This window comes from Silene latifolia, chromosome 7, assembly GCF_048544455.1.
Source record: "Silene latifolia isolate original U9 population chromosome 7, ASM4854445v1, whole genome shotgun sequence".
In the NCBI taxonomy this organism is placed as follows: Eukaryota; Viridiplantae; Streptophyta; class Magnoliopsida; order Caryophyllales; family Caryophyllaceae; genus Silene; species Silene latifolia.
In genome coordinates this window covers 15,169,999-15,181,894 of record NC_133532.1, presented here as the reverse complement: position 1 = coordinate 15,181,894, position 11,896 = coordinate 15,169,999, and the positions used below count along the sequence as shown (strand labels likewise).

At 37.2% G+C, this 11,896-nt stretch overlaps 2 protein-coding genes across 2 annotated transcripts; one reads left to right on the top strand and one right to left on the bottom strand.

Moving 5' to 3' along the window:
- The first annotated feature begins 651 nt into the window (after positions 1-651).
- On the top strand, positions 652-4,060 carry LOC141591834 (thioredoxin-like fold domain-containing protein MRL7, chloroplastic). Its single transcript, XM_074412317.1, has 5 exons — positions 652-726; positions 1,391-2,385; positions 2,567-2,651; positions 3,452-3,563; positions 3,658-4,060. Exons 2-5 carry the CDS (start codon positions 1,556-1,558, stop codon positions 3,759-3,761), a joined length of 1,131 nt encoding a protein of 376 aa, XP_074268418.1. The 5' UTR covers positions 652-726; positions 1,391-1,555; the 3' UTR covers positions 3,762-4,060.
- Positions 4,061-4,305: 245 nt separating this feature from the next.
- LOC141591833 (beta-glucosidase 12-like) lies at positions 4,306-10,405 on the bottom strand. Its single transcript, XM_074412316.1, has 13 exons — positions 10,058-10,405; positions 9,656-9,725; positions 9,510-9,568; positions 9,076-9,151; positions 8,314-8,391; positions 8,109-8,196; positions 6,781-7,033; positions 6,458-6,573; positions 5,850-6,064; positions 5,588-5,619; positions 5,399-5,501; positions 4,718-4,826; positions 4,306-4,611 (listed from the first exon to the last, which is right to left on the bottom strand). Exons 1-13 carry the CDS (start codon positions 10,349-10,351, stop codon positions 4,446-4,448), a joined length of 1,659 nt encoding a protein of 552 aa, XP_074268417.1. The 5' UTR covers positions 10,352-10,405; the 3' UTR covers positions 4,306-4,445.
- Positions 10,406-11,896: the final 1,491 nt, after the last annotated feature.

Below are 11,896 nucleotides of genomic sequence, written 5' to 3'. Positions count from 1 at the left end.
AATTTACAACTTAAATAAATTTTTTTATTAGTTTTCCATTTCAATTTTTCTGTTTCATATCAAAATACAATGGAGTGAGTTATGAACTGATAAATATTAATGAGGTGCAAATTTTAAAAGTATAAATCTTCCTATATATTAAGAGAATACAACTTCTCTATAGTTTTCTCTCCAAAGTGCTCAAACTTATATATGGAAATAAATTAGATTTTCATTTATTAAACTAATTTTCCATTTAAAATAATCTATACATAAAAACTGTATCTCATATTATTAATTTCGTGACGAAAAAAGTTTTTTTTTTAAATTTGACGTAGTTAAAATATTTTCATAAAAAACATAATTCATTGAATTATTCAATTCTTTTGATTAATTTTAATATTAGTTATTTTTTATAAAAATTCGCGAGATATAAAATAACTAATACACTAAAAATTAAAAGGCCTATATTTACCGCGCATTTGCGCGGGATCTACACTAGTTAGTTGAATAATCCGTTTCGGGAAAGAGGGAACATTATAGTGACTGGGAGAGAGTATAACTGTTTGTCTTCTAAAATAAACAACAAAGTTGTAGTAGCACATTTGGCAAATCCTCAAGGTATAGAGATTCCAGGTTCAAATCCTGGCTACAACAATAATTTTTTTTACCCCACCATTTGTGAGAACAAAGAAGAAGATTGTGTTTTGCGAAGAAACAGCACACGCCATTTTTTCAATTCAAAAGGTTTGTTCAATTCCTTATTTATAATCCTTTTAATTTGTTCTTCTTATCAAATTTATCATAAAATTGTACGGAGTATACGATGAACAATTTGCACTTGGGTTTCATCCATTGAGGATAATTCATCTGTTATTTTTCAATGAACGCAAACTGTTCGACGAAATGTCCAACTGAGTTGTTATGTACTTATGTCTTCCCTTGTTCCACTCAATTGTTTATGTTTATATTTTATCTTATTATGTGACTGTAATTTAATTAAAAGTAAACAAATTCTTGAGACGGAGGGAGTTATTGTTTCTATACGATACTCGATAGTCGATACGCTCTTAAAGTCTGTTTAAGAAAATGCCATGTCATATAATACGCTCAAAACCGTTCGTTGTTCGTTTGAAGTTGAGAGATTACGGTAACCCATCTTAGTAGTTAGTACTCTTTATATTTAGTAAACAAAATCTCGTGCTGCTATGCTATTACATGTCAAATATGCATTTTTCGGGCTGCCCGAGTACCTGTCCAGTCCTCTACTCTGTGGAACATAGCTTAGTAAAACTTTCGACCATGTATTGGTTGTCTGCGCTTTTCTTTTAGGACGATTTTAAAGTGTAATCCAGTTATGTAATTGCGTTTTCATCGTGAATTTTCATTCGTTTTACCATTTATGCTGCAGGCTGGTGTTCGAGAGAAAATTAGGGAGGTAGTAGGCTTCTAGCCGAAGGATTTGACCTACAAGCAGCTTGTTGCACCTTTCGCGGTCTAAAATCTCTATGATTCTGCAGATTCCTTATACTTCGATCCTTTGCCAAATTGTTTAATAATATATCACTGAAGGAACATGTCTATCTTTATGTCTAATGTTGTTTCTCGAGATTGTGTTTCTTTTTCTGCTACAAAATTCATCAATCAAACTCCTCAGCCATATTTCTCTTTACTTCCTGGAATCCCTTTATCTACTCTAAATAGTTACAGTTCATGGGCTCGTTCATGTCTTCCCACGTCAACTTTTATTGCTTGGAAGGGCATCCGACATGTTCAGCACTGTGTGGCGGCAGCACACAACTCTGATGCAGACGGGGAGTCTGATTCCAAGTCCAAACCCAAAACACAAGGAAAAGGAAAATCAAAGAAAAACAACTCTCCTCAAACTGAGACTAATAATGTTGCAGAAAAACAACCAACAACGATCCCAAGAAAGCCAAGACGTGGACGTAGGAGTGAAGCTGTTGCTGTCGAGGATTTTGTACGCGGCTCACTTGAAAAGACTTTTGCTTCTATCCGAGAGAAGAACCCTGATGTCTTTGCAAGGAAAGAGCAACTTTTTAAAAAAGTGAGGGAAAAGGCTGAACATGACGATAGTGATGATGAAGATGATGATGATGATGATGATGATGATGATTATGATGATAATCAAACTAAGAAGCAGATGGTAGTTGAAGATGATGATCCCGATTGGCCATTAGACGCTGATGTGGGATGGGGTATCAGGGCATCAGATTATTTTGAGAAGAATGCTATCAAAAATGTGGTTGGAGATGATGGTCTTGAAATTGACTGGGAGGGTGAATTGGACAATAGCTGGATACGGGAAATCAACAGCCTTGAGTGGGAAACCTTCGCTTTTCATCCAAGCCCATTGATTGTTCTAGTCTTCGAAAGATACAACAGGTATTTGCAGACAGTTTTCTTGTTACACGTTTGTGTTTTTGTTGGAGATATCTCTATTCTGTTGTTTGATCATGTATTTTGTGTTATGAAGCCTGAGCTCTTACTGTTTTTTTCTTTGAAGTTGCAACTTTGAGAATATTTCGAAGTAACACCTCAAAATAACCACTGTTTAATAATGCAGGCCAGCTGATAACTGGAAGCTTTTGAAGGAACTAGAGAAGGCTTTCCTGGTTTATTGGAATGCTAAGGATCGACTCCCTCCTCGTGTATGCTCCCTGATTATTTTTTTTTGCATACCTATATAGTCATTAGCCTTCTAATTCACTTTTGATGTACGATAGAGACTATTTAAGTGGCCGGGTCAACAATTATCCTGCATCTCACACCTTTTAATTCACTCAGTAATAGCTGATGACTGCTTTAGTATAAAATGTCACCATTGTCATATTTATTTCACCCTGGGAAAATTGGACTAACTGTACTATAGACTGTCTGCCCAATTGTCTTAGACAAGAAAATAGTTGGACCTATCATGGTTCCTAGTTTGTGATGCACACAATCAGGTGGATAAATTAATAGTCTTTTCAATTTGTGAAGCTTTTAGTTCCTTGTATATCTTGTGTTTCGATATTGTGTGGCCGCATTCTAAGTGCTAACTGAGTCGAGCTAGATAAACTCCGAAGTTAATAGTGAAATTGATTTTCAGCTTATGCAGGACTGCCACTATTAAACCAAGCTAGATAATATAGGCTCCTTTCAGATCACATCTTTAGTTGATCTGTTTCAATTTTGCTATTGGAGTAATTACTTATTGTTATTCGGACTCTTCATATTAGCTACATGCCTATGTCCGGCATTCAACATTTGCACATGTCTATGACATTAGGGCACTTCATTTTCAACGAAGAACGTTTGGAGCCGTTATAAAATAGTTGATTTGACACTTGGACAGGCTCACATAGTCACATGTTAGATACTTTCAGTCAAGTCTTGCAGAGAAATAGAACAGCTTAATATAACATTTGATTAAATGAAAACTACATGACCATGGAATTCCTTGAAACAGGCTGTTAAATTGGACATCAAGATAGAGAGAGATTTAGCTTATGCTCTTAAAGTCAAACAATGTCCACAGTTATTATTTCTAAGCGGACAGAGGATTCTGTACCGGGAAAAGGGTAAGACTTGGATTCCTTTTTTTAAAACTTTTTTTTTTGTAATCTCTAGTATTTCACTGAACTTGATTTGCTGATGTAAATGACATTCCTTCAGAGCTCAGAACAGCAGATGAATTGGTCCAAATGATTGCATATTTCTACTACAGAGCCAAGAAGCCTTCGTGGATTGATGACACCGCTCTTACACGCAAAAGTTAATGCAGGTTTATCTTAAACTAACACCATATATGTTAAATTAGTTGTACCTTGTAAGTGTTGCAGTGAATGCTAGATGAAATCTGAGTAAGACACACTCAGTGACTTACTGTAATACTGTGTGGCTTATACTAAATCCAGAAAGAGCGAAAGCGAGATGGGGGGTGGGGTTGTTAAATTATCATGTATGTTTGCATTATGTACTCTTAGTGTCTTACTCATGTGGTAGACAACACTGGTCGAGATTTGCACTGATCAAAAGCTACTTCACGTAAAAGAAGCATGTATATTTTGGTGAGCCATTTTCTGATGTGCATCCTCAACGAGGATTATATGGTTAGTAATGATTGTAGTTTTATCCTTAGACTTATTTTCTAGCCTTTTTATTTGCAGTTTTGGGTTTTGAAACACATTGAACTCAACTAAAAATCTAAAATATTAATCTTTCAACTCAACTAAAGAAATCTGAAATTAAATAACTCGTTTGAACTGGCGTATTTAGCATGTACCCGTATTAAAAATGTGCAAAGACAGACAGTACAAGATAATTAAATACTAGTGAATAAAATGTCAACATATCCTTGATTTATATATTTAATTAAACTTCTTGGTATCCCAAGAATAGTTCAGAGTAATAAGAGTACTCAATGGCTGTATAATAATGTATATGAACATACAAGTAATCCTTTAGGTGTTGAGGAAATTCTTAAACCACTTTGCTGAACTCTTTGGATATCGTTGCCCGTCTCTGTAATCAACATAATAGATGCCAAATCTAACTGTGTAACCCGAGTTCCACTCAAAATTATCCAACAACGACCAAGCAAAGTATCCTTTCATATTAACGCCATCCCTACACTCGGCAGTTTATTTACTGAGTTACGGTAAAGGTCTAAACAGCAGCACAATACTTAAAAGGGTAAAGCTCAATTAAATGAACTCAACAAGCTCCAACTTACTTAATAGCATGTTGGATGAAAGATAGATGGCTATGGTAGTAAACTATCCTCGTGCTATCAGCCAATGCTTCCTCTACTGGTAGTCCGGGAACGTTGAACTCGTCGATTCCTGTAGTATAGAAGAATTATTGAAGTTTTATTAGTTACATTATATAAAAAGGGATTAATAGGGGATAAACTCATTGTTTCGTGAAGGATAACTAAGAGAACACAAATAAAATAAAATAAAGTTAAGCGTAAGCATAAAAAACACAATTAGTCTTGCTGAAGACGGGTCGGAGCAAGTGACGGATAATGCCACTCACAAAACGGATAGGGGGGACAAGGTGGGGGCACCCCCATGTGCTTCCCTCTCTCCTCTATTTGGGTCATTTGTGAGGGAAAATGGTATCCGTCACTCCAAAGTGACGGATACGTGCCATCACAAATGAGATTTTGTGTAAAAAACATTGGTCCAGTTCCTCATATACATTATACTCTAGCCTATGACTGGATAAAGTTGTGTCTGATATAGACAACCTAAAAACAAAGATAATTTATAGAAAATCTGTACCGAAATCTGCATCAATCTACGTCGACTGACGTGCATTTTCTCGTCGACTAAAGCACTATTTCACAGTATAAGAAGCAGAACAAATATTTTCACCATTCAACCTCTATCATCTAACCCAAGTTACATACCATTTTCTGTGATATAAATGGATGGGTTATTGTACTTTGCTTTTATATAAAGTAGGAGATCATGAATTCCTCTTGGATAAACATAAAGCCAATCCGAAGCTGCCTGCAGAGAGTAAGTAGTAGGTTATCGTAAAATATACCCCTCAATTCTTAGAGTTACATGAAATGGGCTAGAGTTCATGGACAAACCCTTGGACCAATCGGAATCCCTTCCCGCACAACTGTACATGAAAACAATATCGAGTCATACATTACTTATACTTGATTAGAAATATTTGACTAGTAGCACACATCCACGTGTTGGACTCGGCTATCTTATCAAAATTTCTCAAGTATTTAGTGTCGAAGTGTCATTTCCATGTCAAATTAGACACTGATAGGACACACCACCGTTGTCCTAAAAATTTGGGGTCGGCAATAAAGAGGCATGAGTGAATTGCGATGAACTTACATGTGAGATTAACCAAGGAATCAGTTTTATAGCTGGGAGGCACATTTTTATTAGGAGCATATGCTGCATATGTGCTTGTGTAATAGTTTACGCCTAGGAAATCATAAGATCCTTTTAGCAAAGCAGACTGATTTCTTGTGAACTTTGGTAAGCGGCTTCCTACTAAAGAGCGCATTGTGTGAGGGTAGTCTCCGTGTGTTACTGGGTCCATGTACCTGTTATATTGGAATGAATGTATAACATATTCTCAAGATGTAGAATTATGTTTTTCTTTTGGCAGAAACCATAAGGTCAATGTATGATTATTATAGGTTTCGAGCCAAAATTTGCTTCATTTGGAATAAGAAGCTATGCAAATAGGTATTTAAGTCACTATCCTCCCCTTTTACTCCAAACCTAAGAATAGGAAAACAATGAACAAAATTCTATCTAGACTGGTGAAGACGTACTGAAGTAAACGTTCTGACGCCTAACAGTATGTCTATCCGGTAAGGCTCATGTAAGACGTTTAACAATGTCAATGAGAGACTGATAGTCCAACAATTATCATTTCCGACCTTAAAATTATTTTTCAACAGTCCTGATAACAAAAAAAAAATATACCATACCAGCCAAACATGAAATCTAGAGCTCTAAGTGCTGAGTTGCGGTTATGCTTTGCTTGAGAATATGGAATGAACCAATTTGAATTCAGAACAATGCCAATTACACCTTGCTGGGATTCCTGTATGACTCCAAGTAAGAAAAAGGTCAGCGCAAAGCAAACTTCAACTTACTTAACTTGTAACGTCATTAACACGTGGTGTCCATGATTCGGGTTCAAAACCCGTCAGCATGAAAAAATGCCTATATGATGCCCTTTACACAAAGATAGGGCAGCATGAAAACAAGAGGGATATATGAGATTACGGAGAGCATCGATGACATGAACCTGATACTTGTGTCTATAGACTTGGACTGCAGCTGCATGAGAAAGAAGCTGATAATGGGCTGTCAAGTAAGGTTGTGTGCCATAGTCTACTTTGCAGGCATCTGGTTTGGACATGGAACATTGGCTGGATGAAAATACGGCGACTCTTAAGTTGCCTGTACTGTAACTCCATGGTTCATTTAGTGTCATCCAATGCTTCACCTTGTCTCCATATTCTCTAAAGCAAAGGTCTGCATAGTCCTTAAAGTCGTCCCTATCCAATTCCAAATTTCTATTACATTGATGAATACGAGCAAGAGTCTTATCTGAGACGGTCTCACGTGTAAGATCAACTCAAACCCTTGTGTTCCTCGTATAATTACAAGGTCAATCAGTTGATTTGACATGCAAGACCGTGTTTTATGCCTTTATGGTACGGTTTTTCCTTTGTGTTTCTAAAATGTGACATTGAGATATTTGTCAATTGGTTTACTCAATTTGATGATCCCTAATGATTTGAAACTAATTGGTGGTCTCATGTATCTGATCCAATTATGAATTTGTGTTTTGGTGTTTGTTTACATATTCGTGTGTGGCGTATTTAGGGTGTTTGGATAGCAAAAGCGGAGGGAAAGGGAGGGGAGGGGCAAGGAGGGAAGAGAAAGGGAGGCAAGGGAAGGGGAGGGCAAATGGAATGTGAGTATTTGGATACAATTTCCTTCCAAATCTTGCCTATTGTGAAGAAATTTTGATTTGCCTTGGAGGAGGAGGGGGGGAAAATGGATCCCTCCATTTCATTCCACCCTTATTTGCTATCCAAATAAAGGATTTTAAATCCCCTACTCTCCCTCCCTTTCTTTTCCCTCCAAATTCCTCAATCTAAACACACCCTTAGAGATGGAAGTGGGAACGCGAGCTGTTGGGTTGGCATTCCCCAACACAAAGCATGGCCCATTTTAGCACGACACATGATTGTCACGGCTAGCACGGTACGACCCGACACGCCATTGGCGGTGAGCCATGCCTGGGCCGAATTTTGAGAAAGAAGACCGTACCTAACCCAGGCACGGCACGCTTAGGCTCGCCCAAAATACAAAGAAATAAGATAGAAGGGGAGGAATTGGTTGGGCACGCCCAAGCACGGTCGCGCCTGAGCAGCCGTTTCCATTTCACAGGTATGACACAAAGCCCACCTTCCCGTGCCTGTTCCGTGCCATTTCTCTTACAAGCACGGTGTGCCGGTACGAAGCACTGCCGTCACAGCCCACTTTCATCTCTACACGTACTACTCATTTAGGCAACCTTGCTCATAAATGAAATATTAATCTTCACCATGTGATCTGACTTACACAATAAGTGGGCTAAGAAATCCACCATATTCATCTTGTAAAGGTTGAGGAAGATCCCAGTGGAAAAGAGTGATGAATGGTTTTATACCTGCATGATGCATGACAGAAAAATGTGAATATATTGCAGATACGGTACATACATATACTACATCAAGTAGATTGAACAAAGGCAAAAACAGACAGAGGATTGTAATAAGAAATTTACCATTTGCCAAGAGTTCATCAATAAGATTGTGATAGTACATTATTCCTTTCTTGTTCACACCCTTGCTCAGTTTCCCATCTAAATGTAAACAAGAAACAAACATTTAATTCCGAACATTATTCCTCTGCCTCAACCCGGCCAATGGAGGGATAAAAGAGGTCGGATGGGAGCAATGTAACCATAGTATTGGCTAGACCTGGCAAACATATCGGTTCGTGTTCGTGTCACTTGTAAATGGGTCACGAACCCTTCAACCCAATTAAATCTTGTGTCGTGTTCGTGTTGATTCACTTACATAAATGGGTCATCAAGTCTCAATCCTAACCGGTTAATTTCGTGTCGGGTTTGTGTCGTTTTTTCGGGTCATGTCAATATTTGGAAAGTGTAAGTATATTTATGTGATGGAGATAAAGGATCGCTAGGGTTAATTTATTAAATAGGTCATTCTTGTCGGTTTCGTGTCTAGAGAGCTCAACCCAAACCCTACCCAATTATTAACCCAATTAAATCTTATGTCGTGTTCGTGTCTACCAACTTACATAAATGGCTCACTAAACCTTAGCCCAAACCCAAACTCGTTAGTTCGTGTCGGATTCGTATCGTGTCGTTGTTTACCAGCTCTACTATTGACAACATGAATAGCATGTAAATGGCCCATAACAAAATTGGGCCGAGAATTTCATCGAATGACCGTTATCACGCATTGACAATCAAGAGAAGGGAGTACAGTTAAAAGTATGGGTACAAACTACAAGCACATACAAGGCAATATTCTTGACCATGAAATCGAAAATCTGTAAGCATCTAGTCCCATTTCCTTCAAGATCTTCACATCATCCTGCAACATGATTGACAATTTTCAAGCAACATAACAAAAGACAATTAGTGGTAACAAGCTAAGTTAAATCCTCAACCCATTTATATTTCGAGGGTTAGTCGTGTAAAAGGAAGGAGTTGGAATCCCCCTCACGGTTTTCCCTCGTCATCTTCCCTCTTTCAAAGGCGGTTCTTCACTCGCTACTCAACTGTAAGCCTATATATAATCTTAGCTAACCTAGCTAAGATTATCGACATCTATGTCACTCACGCACTATCTTCTGTTATCCTCAAAGTACATACCCGTGTCAGATACTAGACCTACAATTCCATAGTAAAATAAATACATTAGGAGATTAGTTAATCAAGCATGAAAGAACCTGGTAACGATGGTATGAATCAGCTGCCACATCTCCATTCTTACCATCTGCTATACTTTCTGCTCATAAAATGCATCCGAAAATGAACACACACATTCCACATACGGTTCGAATCCGAAGAAATTAAAGAATAAACATAAAATTACCTGGGAATTTATGAGTGTAAGTATCCCATATGTTGGCTCCTTTCCCATCTTCACTTGCTCCCCCTTCAAACTATGCCCCCCATTAAAGGGAACAAAATAAAAATCAAAACTTCCTAAACAATCCCAAAACACATATTACTCGAAAACAAGACCGTCTTAGCCATATACGCATTGACTCGCAAAATGAAATGGACCGGTCTCACTTAACATGACCATATATATTTTGATTCTTAAAACAATATTTTGAGTATCAATGGACCGGTCTCGTTTAAGTATCATGTTTTGATTCTCGTATGAGATGGTCTCATTTATTCATAGCGCAAAATGTAATACTTGGTAACAATTAACCAAGGAGGAGCATTCGCATTCTCGAGACTTGAATCAGATGAAAAATGAAGTTACCTGATAAGCAGAAGAAGCAGAGCCAAAAATAAAATCAGGAAAACTGCTACGATTTAAGAAACTAATGCCATAATCGGGACCAATTGTATCGTTATTGCCGTTGGAAATTTTAACAGTATTATTGATATTACTGTAAATAGCAGATGCAGTGAAAATTTCAAGTGTGAAAAAGATTAGTAATATGAGAAAGCGCGCCATTTTTTGAAGTTGCATTTTCTTGAGATTATTGAATTGGTTTAAAATTAACTGTGTAACGATCAAAATGTGATTGTACTGTAAACAATTAAACAGCATTTAAATAGAAGATTAGAAGGTCCAGGTTTGTGTTTGATGATTCATTGTTAACCTACTACTGTACTACGTTGTCATGCTTTTATGCTCACTTGCCCACCACCTCCCTTCATTTTTTTTCCTTTTTTCTTTTTTCAAATAGTTGGGCTTCCGTGAGTCGGTTTTACGCTAAAATTGGGTAAAACGGACGAACGTATTGGTTTAAAAGAAAAACAAACTCGTAAAAAACGGTTGCAAAAAAATCCATTTTACACAATTTCTTTAAACAAGAATTCTCTACATGGAAATATTAAACGTGAATAACACCCTAATCACTAATCAGAGTCATTCCTCAAAAGGGTTTCGTTTAAAATTGATGATGCAAATGTAGTTGTTAATCATAAATAGAACAAAATACACCTAACATCAAGTTCAAAATGGAAATCTACTCGATCTAACAAGAATACTTCGTAATACTCTTGTTACGCTTACGCATGAGTCTTGATCTTCGAAGTTGTTGCTGCATTCGTGTTGCACTGACTTAAATAACATTCTACCAAAGATATTGCAGCAGTGACGAGTTTGGACCGATGCTTTGCCTGTACTACCCGCTTATGTTGCAGTGATGGATTTACAATCGATGAATTTGAACCCCAGTGATGGATTCCTTTCCTTGTACGCGGTGATCTTTCAGATACGACATTTTGACATGTTTTTATTATAATTATTTCTGTTATTGTTGTGTAAATATGATTTTTTTGAAAACATTCTGCTAACAAATTTACATGGAAATTATCATGAAATAAAATTATATGGAAAACTTTATAATATGTTTATGGCTATTTTTTTTTCCAAATATCGAAGTTAAAAAATACACCTAATTAATAACTCGCTAATGGTAGCAAAGGTCATGCTCGTGCCAGCCCAGTAGCGGGGACGAACAAGTAATGGCATAGCGTAAACTTGAAAAAAAAATCGGAAATTTTAACTAAACCTTTCGAATTTTTCCTTGACCAGCGGGGCTAGCGCCCCTGCTATCCCAATAGCCCTCCTAAATCCACCACTGACCAAGTCACACCCCATATATATGTCCAAACAATAAAATCGCTCACCCCGAGGCCAGCTCATGTATAAGATCGTGGCACCCAATACAAATTACCAGGTTTGTTCCCAGAGGCGCGATCAAAACCTTTAATTTGTAAAAGCGAACTTGCGACCACTTATCAGATTTTGCAATTGATTGCAAATTTTGGCAGCAAATTGCAAACTTTGGTATGTTACTCGGTCGTGTCGCAGATATACGACATTACGGCCGCCTTTAATTGGCATCAAAGAGCAAAAAATGTGGCAATTGATTGCAAGTTTCGGCAACAAATTGTAAACTTTGGTATTTTACTCGGTCGTTGCAGATATACATACTACCATCAAATGGTAGTATTGGAATCCGCTTTACCATTAAAACAGATATTGCTGTTTTAAGCAAGACTAGCTGTAAACACGAGAACTATACCTAAAACAATTGATAACTGATTTCAGCTCTATAATTCAATTTAAAACTCAAATACATCT